We start from the raw sequence: 17,382 nt of genomic DNA on the forward strand, positions 1-17,382 counted from the left end.
CACCCTCTGCTGCAACGACTATTGTTGCTAGTCTTATTGTTATTATTGTTATTATAATCATTAACATTACGATTGTTACCATTAACACTACTATAAATATCTGTACCATTTTTCATTTAGTCTATAGCAACATCACCTTTACTGTCTGTACCTCTGTGTGTATATTGTGTAGGCTGCCTCCTCTCTCTCTCCTTACATCCCTCTCTTTTTCTCTCTATTCCTCTCCTGCCCTCTCTCCCTCTTGCTCTCTCTCTCTCGCTCTCTCTCTCTCTCTCTCCCTCTCTCTCCTTCACCCCAACCGGTCGAGGCAGATGGCCGCCCACCCTGAGCCATGGTTCTGCTCGAGGTTTCTGCCTCTTAAAAGGAAGTTTTTCCTTGCCTCTGTCGCCTAGTGCTTGCTCTTGGTGGGAACTGTTGGGCTTCTGTAAATATCATCACAGAGTACGTTCTAGACCTGCTCTTTTATGAAAAGCGCTGTGAGATAACTGTTGTGATTTGGCGCTTTATAAATAAAATTGAATTGAAATTGAATTGAATTTACGCTACATCTCTAAACTGCTCCGAGCAGGTGTTCTTTGTGGTTAACTCAAAGTTACCTATATACATTGGCTACACACCGCATCTGTATTCAGTGTTAATGACATCAATACACACCACTGGATAAAATATTTTTAGATTTCATCCTGACTGGTTCCACTGCAGTTACAGCATTACATTTATACAGGAAGCGCCGCAGCCTCGTGGTAGGGAGGAGATATTAATTAACGGCCTGATTTCTGAGATGTAGACCATCTGTATAGGCTAACTTCATTGAATTATCCATAATCTTTCCACATATTTAGATATGGTAAATTTGCAAGAACAAAACTTCTGAATAGCCTGTGCCCTATTTACGGCAAGTCTCTAAAGTCCCAATGCATATGATAATATGGTGACTGTATGCTGAAATCACCAATATTTCCTGATTGCTAAATCCGATTGAGAAGCAGTCTAGGCTAAAATATAATTTTCCACTACAGGCATAATACACGGCAGAGGTGTGTGTGTGTGTGTGTGTGTGTGTGTGTGATGTTGCAGCCTTGCAAAATGACACAATGTGGTTCCTTGACCAAAAAAAACTATTTTCAGAGTTTCAAAAATGTCTGACTATAATTTCAGAGAGATTATTACCCCACTCCCCTGGCTGGCTGGTTTTATTACAGTGGACCTAATATACAGTTGTATATATGTATATATACCGTATATACAGAATTACAACAAAAACACTGATGAGATAATTACAAATTTACTCAATGCACTGCCAACAAACTTAACCTGGATTTGTTGTCCACCACGGTGTTTGATGTTTTTTTAAACTCCTCATATCCTGATGCTATAATCAGGCATTCTTCTTGGGAAATAACGTTCTGTCTGAAGTTCAAACCACCTATCACCTCCTCTGACAGTCACTAATTCACACGTTATATCTTGTTGCGTTATGTGCTGGAAGTATTCAGCTGTTATAAACAACAGTAATATCCATTCCTCAGTAGTTCTGAGCAGTGGCTGTAGTGCTGGTTACCAGGGGCCACATTATTTTTTGGTGCAAGCCATTTTCGGTCCCAGGTCCGCTTGGTGAGCACACGTTTGGTCTCTGAACAGACACAAACCTGACAACCTCACTGTGACAAGACTTCAGGAAGCTGAGCACAGTCACACTCAGACCTTTCCAGCACAGTACTCCCACTAAAACCACAAACTGTGTTTTTTACATTTCTGCTTGTGTGCAGATTAAACCAATGAGATCCAAAATGATAATTAGTAGGTCTATTTTTTTACTTTTGGACGCTCGGTAGGCTAGCTGTTTCTCCCTGCTTCCACTCATTATGCTAAGCTAGGCTAACCATGTCTTGTTCCAGCTGTGTAACTGAGGCCCTTCCTTTTTAAAGAAAGTTTATTATTATTCTATTTCTTTAAGTCTTTGATCTGAGGCTCCCTTAGCCCTTCATTTATACCTCAATAAGAAATAACTAGTAAAAGATGTCATGTAAAATGTGAACTCCTATGCCTATGACTCCATTTTCAGTAGACTGGGTGTGGCTTCTTGATCAAACTTGGCTGTGATGTGAATGCAGCAAATGTCTTGTTTGACCTGATTTGTGACAATAACTTGCTCCATATATTTCATTTCTTATCTCTCGTATACATCACTCATCATTTGTGGCAAAAGAAATGCTAAGGACTGATCTAAATCTTCATACAAAAACATATCCAGTTGTGCACGTGGCACAGCCTCACCAATCTCTCTTGCCATAGCCAGGCCCTGCGGGTAGGTGATGGGGGAAAGCTTCTTGTCTCGCAGCCTCTCAATGGTGTCCTTGTCATCTCGCAGATCCAGCTTGGTGCCCACCAGGATGATGGGTGTGTTGGGGCAGTGGTGTCTCACCTCAGGGTACCACTGGGGCACCATACACACAAACACACACACACATGTACATATGCATATACAAATGACGAAGTCAGTGAGAGAAAAGAAAGAGAGCAGTTAGCCGGATAAAGAGGCAGAGCGATGTGCTCCTTTCCACGATGACATTCAACAGACTCTGAGTTGTGGGACTAGAAAAGGCTGTTTTCAGTAGATCTGTTTGAATGGAAGCATAGTTGAATGAACACAAAACATCCTCAGGCAAAGCAACCTCCAATCAAATGACATGATGAGAAGATCCTATTGGGCCAGAAGCATACAGACTCTACAGAGGGAGGTTGGACCTTTAGGAAAGTGTGATTTCATATGAGAGCGTCTCATGATGCTCAGCAGACCAAACCACAGCCGGCTGTCACGCTCCCTCTGCAGAGTGTGTGGACTCATTCAGACCTCGCCTCACAACATGTCTCTGTAACACTACCCCGGGGGGATCAGTTTAAATCCAGACTGTTCTAAGCCGAGGTCTGAATGGGTGGGGCGGCGGTGTGAAAAGCCAGGTGGAGCCAAAGATGTGCCTCCTTGTGGTCAGACTCGGCATAGAGGGGGGCAAAGGAAGGGGCAGGCGCTCAGTCAGCGTACTGACCTTAGCTCGGACGTTCTCAAAGGAGGCCGGACTGACCAGGGAGAAGCATATCAAGAACACATCCTGGGAGAAAACCAGAGAGATGGCTAGTTGAGAGTGAGGTTTGTGTGTGTGTGTGTGTGTGTGTGTGTGTGTACATGGAGCCACAGAAAAAGATTTTTCTTAAGTTTGAGTTGAGTCCAGGCGTTACATCAATCATTCCATCAATATGTTTAGACTGCTATTACAACACATAGTCGATTTTTTCTAGACACTAACACTTGTCAAAGAAATGTTTAGTAACTAACAGCATTTAGGAAAGAAGAGCCGTCATTACGCCATACAGTATCCCCCACCATTGGATTCGTGATGAACTGAAATAAACTTCTGTGCTTTGATTACCAGAGTGAAATCTGAATGAGGTGATCGGCTTAGCGACCCGCCTGTCTACCTGTGCACACTCTGCCCGTGCATGTGGATATTTTCGTTTTGATACCTATAGAATCTAGCTGTCTCTTACTAGTTCTCCAGCGTTGCCTACCCAAGCTTTAAACTATGAAGAGTTTACATCATTATGTCCACCATATTCCATGTTATGCCTTTTCCTCTGCAGTCTATACAGGACATCATACATTAGCAAATTAGTTTAGTGACAGCTGGTTTGTTTTGTTGAACACATCATTATTTAGTGTGCTGTAAATCTACACTTAGTGTAAACATAACTAGGCTATGGCTGGATTCAGACCAAATCAGGCACTGCAGCGAATGGCAGGACCTCCCATTCATTTGAGTGGGAGTAGTCGGTTTAGGCTACAGTGATGTCGGAAAGAAGACCACAGCAACATGCAGTGGCCAGTCCAGCCACAGCGCTCCAGTCAGTGTGAAGTGTCACGGAAGTTCATGGACCAAACTAAGAATCTCTCCCTGTCTTGGGTTTCTTTCGTGTGCCCAGCTTCGATGTCTGTGTCTTGCAGTCTATGCTGAAAAATAGCAACACAAGAAGCTTAATTTGGTTTGTGTGCATTCGTTTGAGACAGAAAGAGAGAGACAAGCAGAAAGCAGTGGTCGAGCAACCTAGAGAGTGAATGAGGAGAGGAAGCGCTGGGTATTTCCTGATTTGGTCTGAATAAGGCCTATGTTTGAACTTACCAACAGCTGGTGCAACATACCCAAAATCAAAAGTTTGAACCCAATTCATAATTTTATTTATACAGCAGCAACTCAAAGTTACCTCATTGCACTTTCATAGAGCAGGTCTAGACTGTATGCTTTATAATATTATTTACAGAGAGCAAACAATTCCCACCATGAGCAAGCACTTGGCGACAGTGGTAAGGAAAAACTCTCTTTAACAGAAGCCACAGAAAGCTGAGCAGAGCTTGCCCCTGTGTTGTACTGTTGAAATGTTGTATAGCTATCACTTTGGAGGCTTCAGATAGAGCTGAGCATGTGTGAATGCTTAAGTCTCTGTGTGTGTATGTGTGTGTGTGTGTGTGTGTGTGTGTGTGATTGGGTAGAAGGGGTGTGAATACCGTCTGTGGGTAAGACAGTGGTCTGAGCCTATCGTAGTCCTCCTGTCCTGCTGTATCCCAAAGGCCCAGATTCACTGGTTTCCCATCTACCATCACATTGGCAGAATAGTTGTCAAAGCTGCAGGAAGGCAGATACTATGTTAATTAAAATGCATTTAAGAGATGAGAATCCTGTTCCAAAAGTAAGAAAACCTCATTCTAAATCACATTTACTACACGCCAGCCTTCAAACTTAACCATGCAAGAATGAACTTTACAGCTATAATAACCAGGCAGGAAGGTCTGGTTTCAGCTAATCCAGCCAATGAAATATTTGACAAACCAAAGCATTGATGCAAAAATCTTAGGAAGAAAACAATATTACCATAAATTCATTGATTTGGAATATATTGGCAACTATGGTTTAATGTAGAAATATGAAATTAACATTACAAACGTTAGGTTAAAATCTTACTCACAGTTAGCAATTTTATATTGGATCACAGTATATATTGTCATAGCACACAACCTTAAATTATGGTATGGTCCTGTAACATGAAGCTACTGCTACAAATAACTAGTAACTGTGAGAGTTTGTGCAGCGTGTGGTTTACTCACACAGTGGGGATGTATTCACCAGGGAAGGCATTGGTGGTGTAACTAATCAGCAGACAGGTCTTACCCACAGCCCTGAAGAAGAGGGACAACAGAGGATACATGAGTACACATTTAGTACAGTTGCACACTCATATGTGCAAAAACAAGTTCTGTGTAGACTGTGTGTGAGTGTGGATGCATAACTGTGTGTGACAGGCAGGCTGCTACTCCCTTATACTGTGCCACACGAACACTGGCCTACATTCATGTCGCCTGAGGGACACAGTAGCCCTCCACGCGCAAACACACACACACACACACACACACACACACACTTACATGCTGGCTGATCACATACAGTACACACCCCCCATCTATTCTGACACAAGCCGCAGGATGCCTCACAGATTGGTGGTGCCATGGATGAGTAAATTGGCTGTGTGCTCATGTATGAAGTAATGAGCAACTTTGTGTGCAAATATCAGAGTTTTTAAGAATTTCCTCAACAATAAAACACAGCAGTCTGATAATGTAACTGTGCTACAGGTTGATCTTATGGTCATCAGATTGAATTTTGTCCTTGTTATTTTTGAGAAATTGTCTTTTGTCTGTTAGTTTGTCACAGCGGTTGGCTCTACTTACTACAATACCCATGAGCTGCATAGGTTTTCTACCATTTCATACCATTCGATATCGATAATTATCACGATAAATATAAAATCATTATTTCTTTCAAGTTTAAAAGCTGATTTTTGCTCTTGAGTGAAAATTGAAGAAACCAGATGGTTAATTATGTAGTTAAACACTTGATGCCAAGCAATGGATCACTGAACATCCAACATTCAAAACTATTATGATAAAAATAATTTCAACAAATATTAATCTTTTTTCAGTCTCCTTTCCTCAACAAAATTATAATTCTAATAGAAAAATGAAGTGCTAATTTGTCCGTGATTCAAATATATTTAATCCGATATTTATTGATGATATACTGAACATTTATTATAATGTTATTGAGGAAAATTATATTGCAATAATTATCATTATTGTTTTATTGCCCAGCCCTAATTGTAGTAAGGCACAAATCAGAGCTGTAACAACAGTTCATCCAAAGTTGAATTAATTTAAAGTGCAGATTGTCTGTTTATTAGGGAGCAAAAAAATGTTCAGCTCTGTAATGTTATGTTTAAAGCTTATGCTTTTATGTCCGCAGTTTTGTTGTCAAAGAACCAGATGTGTTCTAAAACAGTTGTTCATCTTTTGTACTGATGATTCAACCAGTAACACCTAAAACTGTCTATTAAAGATACGAGCGTGACTTTTACTTTTACTCTGGACACACGAAATGTCTCCTCCCATTCACAACTCTATTGCATATTCAATCAATTTAAAGACACGAGTGGATACAAATGTTCTCTGGGTGGAGCAAAATTGAAGCAAAGAAATGTATGTGGTGTGAGTTGAAAGTGTTTCAACCAGAGTAACAAATTCCCACATATCCAAGTTTTATGAATCCAATACATACATGGAGACAAGAGGAAAAGGAGAGGGACTGGAGGAAAATAACAGAAAGAAGTAGAGTTTCTGAGAGTCTGAGCTGTAAAAACATTAAATGTGAATTATTTCTAAGGGCAAAAATAAGTTCAATTGTATAGAAGTTGATAAGAAAACTAGAAAAGGCAATTTCTGAAGAAACTGCAGTGTGAATGCTGACAGACATGACCGCTGATTTATTACCTCACTAAACACTTTCCTAATGAGCACAGCATGATGTCATTTAGTAAATGATGGTCCCATTTAGAGAAAAATACACAATAAAGCACGGGATGCTTTAGGGCGTGGCTACCTTGTGATAGAATAGATAGATAGATAGATAGATAGATAGATAGATAGATAGGTAATTTAGGTACCTAAATGATTGACAAGTTGCTACCATGGCGACCTGTCAGGCCTAGCAATGCCTATCCCTCCCCAACTCCACCCTCTTTTCCAAATATGCTCTGTGAACACACCTTCACCAGAACAGAACAGGAACACTCCAGACACACCCGCAATAATATTGAGGCCCGTGTTGCCAGCTAGCTACACGATGTTTGTACAATCTGTACAGAAGCATTTGCAATGGATAAAAACTGACAACAAAAACACACAAGATTGTGTGAATACGCAAACCAAATACTGCATTTTGTCTGAATACACCTTCCCTGTCTGGTAAACACCCACATCTCTCAAACGCCTCACCCCAAGTCTGTAATACAGGCTTTCTGTTATAAATTTGTAGTTGGAAGGCTATGAAAAAAGAACCCTGATGATGTCATCAGGGTTCTTTTTTCATAGCCTTCTTCTTCATAGCCTACTTTTTTCAGACTTTAGAAAGCTCCCTCCAGATCCAGTACATTCCCCATGTCAAGAAAACTGAGCTTGATGTTTAAAAACGCTCCTTCACCTGATTTGTGACATTTCAGATTCCCTTCAACCTCTTGCTGCACACACACCCTGTGATACACAGTATTGATCTGCTCCACTGTAGAGGAGGATTAAGGTCACACTTATTCCTGAAAAATGAAGTCTGAGAAAAAGTCACAATTCTTGATAGAGCAGCATTCGAACATTTAAAGTCATAACGGTTTAGTTTCAGAATTCTGACTTTAATCATCAAACATGACTTCAACATTAGGCTCATGTTCTGGCTTCCATCCACACCTAGCAACGATATTAGGATTTGAAAACAGAACTGAAGAAAAACCTGCAGCACGTATAATTCCCCATGAAGCAGACTGGGACCTGGATGCAGTAAGAAAGGCACAGTGTGAGCAGAATTAGGGCAGCGGGGCCTGCTTGCCACTGACAGGGCCACAAATTCCTTAGCGTGCATCAGCACTTCAGCCTGCCTCCAGTGGCCTACGAGGCGTGTAGGTGTTCCCGCATAGCATCCCGAGGCGCTCCGCACCCACCGCCACAATGAACCTGATGCCACGATGCGATCTAACCGAATTCAACCACGAAGCAGATACGGGAGGAAATCTATCGAGCATCAGGGCACAGAAAACCAGGCCGATCGACACACTGGCGAGCCGCAGCCCCTTTTCCTACATAGCATCCTCCCATCATCCATCCATCCGTGGACGCCTGACAGAATCCCTCCGGAGAAACGCGTTGTGTTTCGGTGAGCATGCTCTTACCCGTCGCCGACCACCACACATTTGATCGCTTGCATTTGTACAGGAGCTAGAGGCTTTCAGGGAACCGGTACGGGTGGTTTAATAGATCCAACGGAGGAGAGTAGCGAACCAGTCTGCTCGGCGATGGAGCCGCAGTAAAAGGGGTCGATGGCGAACAGTGCCGAAAGACTCCGGAAAATGTCGAGTGTGTTTAAAGGGACAGACAGCTCAGTCAAAGAACGTGCGTTGACGCTTCGATACTCTTTGGCGCAACAGAGGAATCCTCGCACAAGGGCATTCACTTCGTATACTTCCGTCTTCGCTTCAATTATTTTACTGAGAAGGCGTACATCACTTCTACTACTACTACTACTGCCATTCAATAGGCATATTCTTAAAGCTTTGCACTGGATGTCAGTTGGGTGTAGAATAGACGTGATGATTAATAATAATAATTAATAATAATAATAATAAAGAACTGAGTAGTATTCCCATGAAGAGTAAAGTGAGCTGGATGTTTAAAATGGGAGGAAATCAGAAGGAGCTTTATTGCCAAGTAGTATTTTACATGTATGAGGTTGACATAAATAAAATATAGATAAATAAATATAGAAATATATAAATATGGAATAAACAGATGCAAGTCATATAAGAATGATAAAAGAATAGAGAAAAATAAAACAACTATTTGCAGACAATGTCATATATCAAATAAAGGCCTAGTATGCAAAAGTATGCACACTTTCCCTTATTTTCTACAAGGTTTCACTATCCTTCTATTAACTGCATTAAGGGACTTCTATCTTAGAAAAGGAAGTGTTCACATCCAGAGCGAGTGTGATCATTCCTTTCCTTTCCATTCTGGCGGTTGTTTATTAATGTTTTCATTTCAGATAGGTGCAATACTAGACCAACAGCTCCATGGTTTCATGAGGAACATGATGGTGGTTTGTACACAGTGGCAAGACTTTCAGTATGTTGGAAATCATTGGAATGATTTTGAGCACCAAGTCAAAAAATCTAAATTCGAATGACAAAATATCAATATTCAAATTATCCACCACCGATGGGTTCAGTCTAAAAATACTTGCATCCTTATTTAGTCTTAATAAACCCAACAATCACCACATGCAGGAACTACAGTACAGTAAAATAAAAGGTTTCATAGGCTTCAAATGTATGTAAACTATCTTGCCACTTGAGGATCTTTGGCTGTAAGTCTGAGTGACCTCATACAGTACACCCCCAGCAACACATCACACTCTGAATACTGTAATGGTATCTGTTAAGTAGAATGACAGACAGAATCATCCACCCATTAAGAAAGATCATGTGATATTTATTTCATAAATGACCACATTTAAGTGATAGAAAAATCAAAAATGGAGCAAACTGGTAAAAGCAAAAAATAAAATGATCATCACTATCATTATAAAAATATCACTTGTAAAACAGCAGAAAACATTTTATGAATCGGTTTCCTTCTCCTGTGTCTGAGCTCGAGAGGGGCAGCCCTCTGCTCTGACTGATATTAAGGCATTTTTGAATCAAATCTCATTTTGTATGTAAACACCCTAACAATGCTACACTGCCTTCAATCTAATTTATCTCAGTTAAAGGGAAAGCTGCAAACATTAGAGTGGAAATGGTTTGGCAATGATCTGAACACATTTAAAAATTAAGACGGGCTGTGATCAGATGAAATAAAATATCCTTTCAACAGCAGTTTAGGCTCATATCCAGAAGTTTTCTTTCTGATGTTTAGGGTCACTCCTCCATTTAAAAGAGGGGAAATAACATACATTTTGAAACAATACAGGATTTGACCATCTCTCTATTACTGCGTGACTAAAAACTGACACTTGACCTCAAGAAATGATAAAACATGTTTTCAAACTGGCAATAATCTCTTCCTTTTGGCAAACCTTTTGTTAAAAACTAACAAAAAAGGGGAAAAGTCCAATGCGCTGGGAGCAACCCCTGAAAGTGTTCATTACACATGCTGGGGGTTCCCAACACAAGTGATGAACTCAACAAACAACTTGACTGATTACTGAGCTATTCACAGAACTTCACAAGTAGTAGGGGTAAAAATGTATATTTTAGCGATAGATGGAAGGTTATCAGGTCGCTCCCTCATTAATCTGCTTATTATATATTATATGCACATATCTTGCATAAAATTTTCATCCTCTGGGGACCATGAATATTTACAACAGATATAGATGTTGGGCCATGCTAGTGACAGGGTTCTAGAGCCAGCTGTTGGTCGTTTCACCACATTGGTCCAGACTGAAAGATCTCAAAAACTATTAGACAGATTGCCGTGAAATGTTGTACAGACATTCATGGTTCCTAGATGATGCATCCTAATCACCTTTCCTCTAATACCACCATGGGGAGTGAAATGTCTCACCAACTAATGAATGTATTGATGAAATTTGCAACACACATTCATGCCCGGCCATGCAATAGCTTTGGTGATTCTCTGGCTTTTTATCTAGTGCCATTATCAGGTCAAAGTCTCACTTTGTCCAAACATTTGGTTTGTGACCAAACACCTGCAAAAAAACTAATAACATTCCCATCAGCCTTAGCTATACTTCATATGAATTGCTAACTAGCAGTTTCTATAAACATTATATCACTTAATATCAGCATGTTAGTATTATAACTGTGAGCATATTAGCATGGCAATGTGAGCATTTGGCTCAAAGCGCAGCCTCATAGTGCCACTAGCATGGCTGCAGACTCTTTGTCTTGATAAGCTAAGGACTGAAGTGCAAGACTGGATCAGTAGATGGATAGACTCACAGACCAGCTAAGAAAATTCCAAACTTTACAAACAGTAAATTGAATCTAGCCTTCTAAGGATGATTCTGGTTCATGACAGGTCGGCATTTTCTTTTGGTTTGCTCCAATCAGTAGCAAGTCACATATCTGTCCAGCTGACATCATTTTCAGTCTGGATGCTGTGTTTTCACAACAATCAAAAAAACGTGTCTTTAAGAGATTTTATGTCCGTGATTTGTACAGCTGTCCATCTCATCCATGCTTGTTGCCGTTTTTGTGATGCAGAAATGGTGTAAATCGGGTCCTGATAACAGCTGTCAATAAGAACAGCATCAGACATATTTAAATTACAGAACAAACTGCAGCTTGGGTGGTGATAGAGAGGTCTGGAGGTAGGTTAACCAACGTATTTGGACGACAAAACTAAGGTGAACAGTAAAATCATAACCGAAATTGTCTGTTACAGGGCCACTTCCTGATTAAGCTTTAACAGTGAGTGACTTTTACCAGCATTTCAGATGTGCTCAGTGTTACTTTAACCTCCAGATAAAGTGGTTTAGATAAACTGGATGAACTTTTTTCTTGTTTGCAACCTCTCTGATCGTCTGACTGCTCGGCTTTCTTGAAGAAGTCTAATGAATTATAAATTTCATTTAAATTTTCAATTTGGGCTGACCTACCATCACTGCCATCCCTACTGAGGCAAAATGATATGAAACCAGATTAAATGATTTGCTAAGATTACTTTTAGAGTGCATCTTTTTTTAAACTAAGTATATATGTTGGGAATATAGAAGTGAGGCTCATACTGATGAGGTGTGTGAGTAAGAACAAGGATCCTACAATTTTACTATGCCAGACTTTTTAAACCCTGAATTCCTTGACTGGATCTGCATATTGTGTTAGGTATGATTCCAGGAATATATCCCAGCACAGATTATTTTGTCCATATTACTGTTCCACTGCTGCTTTTCTTATCTTTTCTAATCTTTTCCAGACAATCATGATTCTCTTTATGCCTTCAGACTGTCCTGAGCTATGCAGGAACCCCGTGAGGGCTCAGAGGTTACTGCTGAGGGGTTGGGGTCTCTGGGTCACTTCTTGGGGCTGCTGTGTCCCAGAGGGGAGCCCTGAACGTAGGTGAGGATGGCGCTCTGCAGGTAGCTGGCTCTGTGGGCCTCGTCCTCCCTCATCCTCAGGATCTCTGCCTCTTTTAGCCGCAGCTTCTCCAGCAAGGAAGACATCTCACTTTCTTTGTCAAGCAGCGCCTCTCTGTGGTTACTGCTCAGTACTGCAGGACAGCAGAAAGGTTTTAAAGACAGCAGCATAGAAAATATTTCAGATTTCAGACATGATGATTTGGTATCTTCAATGCCTAACTTGGTTACAGGACACAATATTACATTCTGAACAAATCAGTTGAGTATCTTTTTTCTTAAAATGGTCTGGTTGACCTGGGTATTTCTAATTTGTTTCAACTAAGATGTTACACATGTAAAACTTGTTGGTCCATCTAGCACCGCATGCTACTGGTATCAATGCAGTTAATTCTTCAGAAAACTGTTTTTTCACTGGAACAATTCACACACAAAAAAAGACACAATAGGGAACTGACTGACTTGTTGAAATGTACTTACTGCAAAAGAAAAAAAAACGTGTAAAGTAAAAAGAAAAGAAAGAAACAGTACCTTTAATCTCTCTTTCCAGAGCACTGATCCTCTCTTTGAGTCCTCCCTGCACTGTCCTCTCTGCCTGTAAATGTCCAATCTGCTCTTGCAGCTCGACTCTCACCCGGCTCACCTCAGCCACCTTCTCCTGGTCCTTACCCGACAGCTCCTGCAACAATGCACTTGGTCAACATCCAAAGCATTTAGATGACAACTAACAACCTTCATTTATCACTGCTGGAGGCTCGTCAGATGGACGAGACCACTGTAAAGCAGCCACGAGTGTCAGCTGGGGTTTTTTCCCCCAGCATGCATTGGGTAAGAGATGTGGTACACCTTAGACAGTTGGCAGTCTATCAAAAGTTGCAAAGTGGAAGGAGTCATTTTGGTTTCCAGCATCTGCCTGCAAACAAAAGTCCCATTAATTTTCTCATGCATGAGCCTCATACAAGAAGCTTACCAACAGATTTGTTCTTTACAAGTGATTTGCCACATTCACCAAAATTCTCCAATTTTGATTTCTCTCTCCAGACACAAACATAATGTACGAGTGGTCCAGACCTGTCATGTTATCCCAACCGAGGTTTTCACCAAAGAGTTGTCTATTTCATGACTTGGAAGCAATTCTGATTTGAAAATCCTCAATAAATTCCACTTCATAATTATGTTGACATTATCCTGTTGGACTCTGAAACTCAACCAGACAACCCACATAGAAAAGGTCTATTTTCATTTCAGAAGAGGTTTCTTTCTTGCCACCCTGCCTTATAGGCCAGCTTTATGTAAAGCTTTGGAGCTTGTTGTTACATGCACAGGCCAACCAATCTCAGCCTTCAGAGTTGTAAGTCCTTGAAAGTTGCCATCGGCCTCTTGGTAACTTCCCTGATTAATATCCTCCTGGCTTGGTCATCCAGTTTCGCCAAACGCTCCCCTCCTGAGTAGTGATGGTGGTGGAGGAGACACATAAATGCAAGACGCACTGGATGACCCAGGTACATAATTTGGATTCCCTCGTTTGAAAAGAGTAAAGCAAATGCATTCCACTTGTGTTTAAACAAGCCGCTCAGTTAATGTTAGTTTATGTAACATAAGCGGTACACTGAAAGATCTACTAAACAGTGTTTTTGTCATTTTTTCATACAGTGTTTTTACAAGCTACGCATCACATCCACACAGTGGTGCACAGCGTTTGGCTCAAATACAATAAGGCAACGAACAAGTGATAACAAAATATGAAACTATTCACTCGTATTTGCTCGACTGAGGCCACAAAAATATGCATCAATTTAAATTTAAATGTTCACATTATTGATGAGAATAAATTGCACTGCATTCTTTTGCAAAAACAGATATCTTCGTTTGTTTTTATTATCCTAAATCATGTTTTTTTTTGTGCTGCAAATTATTATTTTATTGCGCTATTCAGGGAAAAACAATCAAAGGGGGGTATGTTTATTCAGAAAGGCTTTCATCTGTTTGGCAAATTAATTAATATTATTAAATTATTTTAAAGTGGTCATATTATGATCATTTTCAGGCTGATAATCTTATTTAGAGGTTGTACCAGAACAGGTTTACATGGTTTCAAAAAACACCATATTTTTGTCATACTGCACATTGCTGCAGCTCCTCTTTTCACCCTGTGTTGAAGGATTCGTTTTAGCAGAGTGAGGCATCTTGCTTGTGTAAAATCTTTGTTGGGAGTTGCACATGCGCAGTTCCTAGTTAAGGGCTACTAGCCAATCAGAAGCAGAGTAGGGCGGATAGTGAGATGTGAGAAGCCGGTAAACAGGGCTTCGGTTCAGCTGTATATGTTTTTCCACCGGTGTTTGAGGGTCTGCCTGACTAGTCGCTTGGCGAGCATTACATTTCTTCCGAAATACACATCGAAGTGTAAAAGTGGAAGAAAAGGCTGGACTACAGACGAGCTGTTTTCAGGCAGTTCAGAGCAGAGTTTGTAGGAGATGGGAACTCCATTTGGGCTGGACTTTGGGCTTTTTCACTTTGCAAACCTATTACATGCATACAGTTCTTATATATAAGTTTATATACGCTACTGTAAGGGGCTGATCACTTTTCCAAACCAGGTATTTCACCAATTAAATTTTATTAATTGTAAAACTTTTTTTCAAATGTTATTTTCCCTCTTATGTTGAGATTTATAAAGTGCAAATGTAATGTTGTAAATAGGGATTTCAGCAAACTTTATTTATTTCAGCCATAAGAATCTTGGGAGAACGTTCCATTTGCTAAGAAGAGTAAAACTGGTATAATTTTGTTTATTGTTTTCAATGATTACATTATATCAGTCTTAACATGTTGTTAAGAGTGCCTGCAGTTGAGTTCAGAGGTTCTAATCGCTGTATTTATTTATTTTTCATGTCAACATGTTGACTATGTGATCGGTGAACCCCTCCATTGTTATGTGGTGTGTGCACACGAGAGGCTCTCTTTCAGTCTGCGTTTGGAGCTGAAAGAGACTGCTATGTTTACAGATCCTTTTGCTAATAAAAGTAGTTCCAGTAGCTAAATTGTGGTACTACAACTATGTTCTGTGAGAGCACTGTCAGACTGTTGTAATGTTATAAGCAAAAGTTTGTACTATAATGCGTTTTGAAGCTATTGCAAACCTAGCGTAACAACATTTTCAACTGTATCTCTTCGAAGTGCCGCCACCTGATTAGAGTCCGTGGCATTATGGGAGATGTAGTTTTCCTTTTGGTTTTACAGAGAACGAAGTTGATCTGTTTGTTACTTCTCTATAGATTTCAGTTGTTTTACATTATTTTATGCATTCTTCTCCGTCTAAGAATAGTGTGTGAACTGATGCAGTCCCTTTCACATGTTGTATCATTGCAGACAAAATCACTGAAGAAAGATCCAAAGAGAGAGCTGTGGTGTCGTGGTGATTTTTGGGTTGTGTCCTGAACTTGTTACACAAATATAGCTGGAAAAAGTTTTAAAAGATTTAATTGACTTATAATTTCCAGGGTGTAAAGTGCTAAGAGGTAAGGATTTTGACAGTGTGATGATTTTTCTTTAGGCATTGAAATGATGCCTACATATATTAAACCTGAAATGATGTTTGTGCAGCAGGCAGCTTGTGGGTCCTGACCTGCTGGAGCTCCTCTATTCTGCGCCGCAATCCATCCATCTCGATGCTCTGATGGCTGTTCTTGGCCTGCAGCTCAGAGACGGTCTGTTTCTGCTGGGAGCAGTGGAGCTGGACCTCCTGCAGGTTGAAACGCACAGAGCGAAGCTTCTCCTCCAAGGACAACACATGCTCCTGCTGCTCAGAGGAAACAAAGATGGATAATCCACTGTTCCCAGGGAATCCCAGAGAGGCATTAAAAAACAAACAACATGTGAGTGAGAGGAAGAAAAGTGTTGTGAATGTGTAAGGCAAGGTCTGAAATATCAACAATTCATAATTCCAGTCAATAATCTTTAACTTTTCCTCTCCTTCTCCAGATTATTTTATGATAACCATAACATCTTTGCAGGACTTTTATCTAGTCATAAACCTTAATAATGTTTTGGTGCCATCCAAAAGGTGTCTGTAGTACAGACTATTGAAAGTTGGTGGTGTCTGGTCAGATTTGTAGTTTACTTACTTTTTTGACCATATAGTTCCTGATTTAAAATGAAAACACTGCTAGTGTAACATATACAGGTGCTGCTCATATAATTAGAATATCATCAAAAAGTTGATTTATTTCAGTAATTCCATTCAAAAAGTGAAACTTGTATACTGTATACATTCATTCCACACAGACTGATTTATTTCAAGCGTTCATTCCTTTTAATTTAGAGGATTATAACGACAACTAATGAAAACCCCAAAATCAGTATCTCAGAAAATTAGAATATTGTGAAAAGGTTCAATATTGAAGAAACCTGGTGCCACACTCTAATCAGCTAATTAACTGGAAACACCTGCAAAGGCCTTTAAATGGTCTCTCAGTCTAGTTCTGTAGGCTACACAATCATGTGGAAGACTGCTGACTTGACAGCTGTCCAAAAGACGACCATTGACACCTTGCACAAGGAAGGCAAGACACAAAAGGTCATTGCTAAAGAGGCTGGCTGTTCACAGAGCTCTGTGTCCAAGCACATTAATAGAGAGGCGAAGGGAAGGAAAAGATGTGGTAGAAAAAAGTGTACAAGCAATAGTTATCCCTATTGCTTGTACACTTGTACCGCACCCTGGAGAGGATTGTGAAACAAAACCCATTCAAAAATGTGGGGGAGATTCATAAAGAGTGGACTGCAGCTGGAGTCAGTGCTTCAAGAACCACTACGCACAGACGTATGCAAGACATGGGTTTCAGCTGTCGCATTCCTTGTGTCAAGCCACTCTTGAACAAGACACAGCGTCAGAAGCGTCTCGCCTGGGCTAAAGACAAAAAGGACTGGACTGCTGCTGAGTGGTCCAAAGTTATGTTCTCTGATGAAAGGAAATTTTGCATTTCCTTTGGAAATCAAGGTCCCAGAGTCTGGAGGAAGAGAGGAGAGGCACAGAATCCACGTTGCTTGAAGTCCAGTGTAAAGTTTCCACAGTCAGTGATGGTTTGGGGCTGCCATGTCATCTGCTGGTGTTGGTCCACTGTGTTTTCTGAGGTCCAAG

The 17,382-nt window shown here is 40.4% G+C and overlaps 3 protein-coding genes across 6 annotated transcripts in view; 1 reads left to right on the plus strand and 2 right to left on the minus strand.

Moving 5' to 3' along the window:
- Nucleotides 1-8,487, minus strand: part of rac3b (Rac family small GTPase 3b) — a 12,716-nt gene extending 4,229 nt beyond the window's left edge. Inside the window, exons 1-6 of one of the 4 annotated variants that reach the window (XR_006828108.1) lie at nucleotides 8,317-8,486; nucleotides 5,156-5,227; nucleotides 4,559-4,676; nucleotides 3,938-4,006; nucleotides 3,048-3,110; nucleotides 2,278-2,437 (exon numbers count right to left, since the gene is read on the minus strand). Coding sequence is in view for 3 of the 4 variants with exons in the window: in XM_046069179.1 (XP_045925135.1) it covers nucleotides 2,278-2,437; nucleotides 3,048-3,110; nucleotides 3,938-4,006; nucleotides 4,559-4,676; nucleotides 5,156-5,227; nucleotides 8,317-8,351 (517 nt within the window). In the remaining variant the exon portion in view is untranslated. Of the gene's footprint in view, nucleotides 1-2,277; nucleotides 2,438-3,047; nucleotides 3,111-3,937; nucleotides 4,007-4,558; nucleotides 4,677-5,155; nucleotides 5,228-8,316 lie in introns of all 4 variants that reach the window. The other 3 variants (XM_046069179.1, XM_046069180.1, XM_046069181.1) reach the window with 3 other exon arrangements.
- bms1 (BMS1 ribosome biogenesis factor) overlaps nucleotides 1-17,382 on the plus strand; it is a 654,080-nt gene that overhangs the window by 125,408 nt on the left and 511,290 nt on the right. The window lies entirely within an intron of this gene.
- lrrc45 (leucine rich repeat containing 45) overlaps nucleotides 9,614-17,382 on the minus strand; it is a 30,498-nt gene continuing 22,729 nt past the window's right edge. Inside the window, exons 13-15 of the mRNA XM_046068563.1 lie at nucleotides 15,871-16,044; nucleotides 12,777-12,924; nucleotides 9,614-12,379 (exon numbers count right to left, since the gene is read on the minus strand). Coding sequence (XP_045924519.1) covers nucleotides 12,183-12,379; nucleotides 12,777-12,924; nucleotides 15,871-16,044 — 519 coding nt within the window. The 3' untranslated portion in view covers nucleotides 9,614-12,182. The remainder of the gene's footprint in view (nucleotides 12,380-12,776; nucleotides 12,925-15,870; nucleotides 16,045-17,382) is intronic.

This window comes from Micropterus dolomieu, linkage group LG14 (genome assembly GCF_021292245.1).
Source record: "Micropterus dolomieu isolate WLL.071019.BEF.003 ecotype Adirondacks linkage group LG14, ASM2129224v1, whole genome shotgun sequence".
Taxonomy (NCBI): Eukaryota; Metazoa; Chordata; class Actinopteri; order Centrarchiformes; family Centrarchidae; genus Micropterus; species Micropterus dolomieu.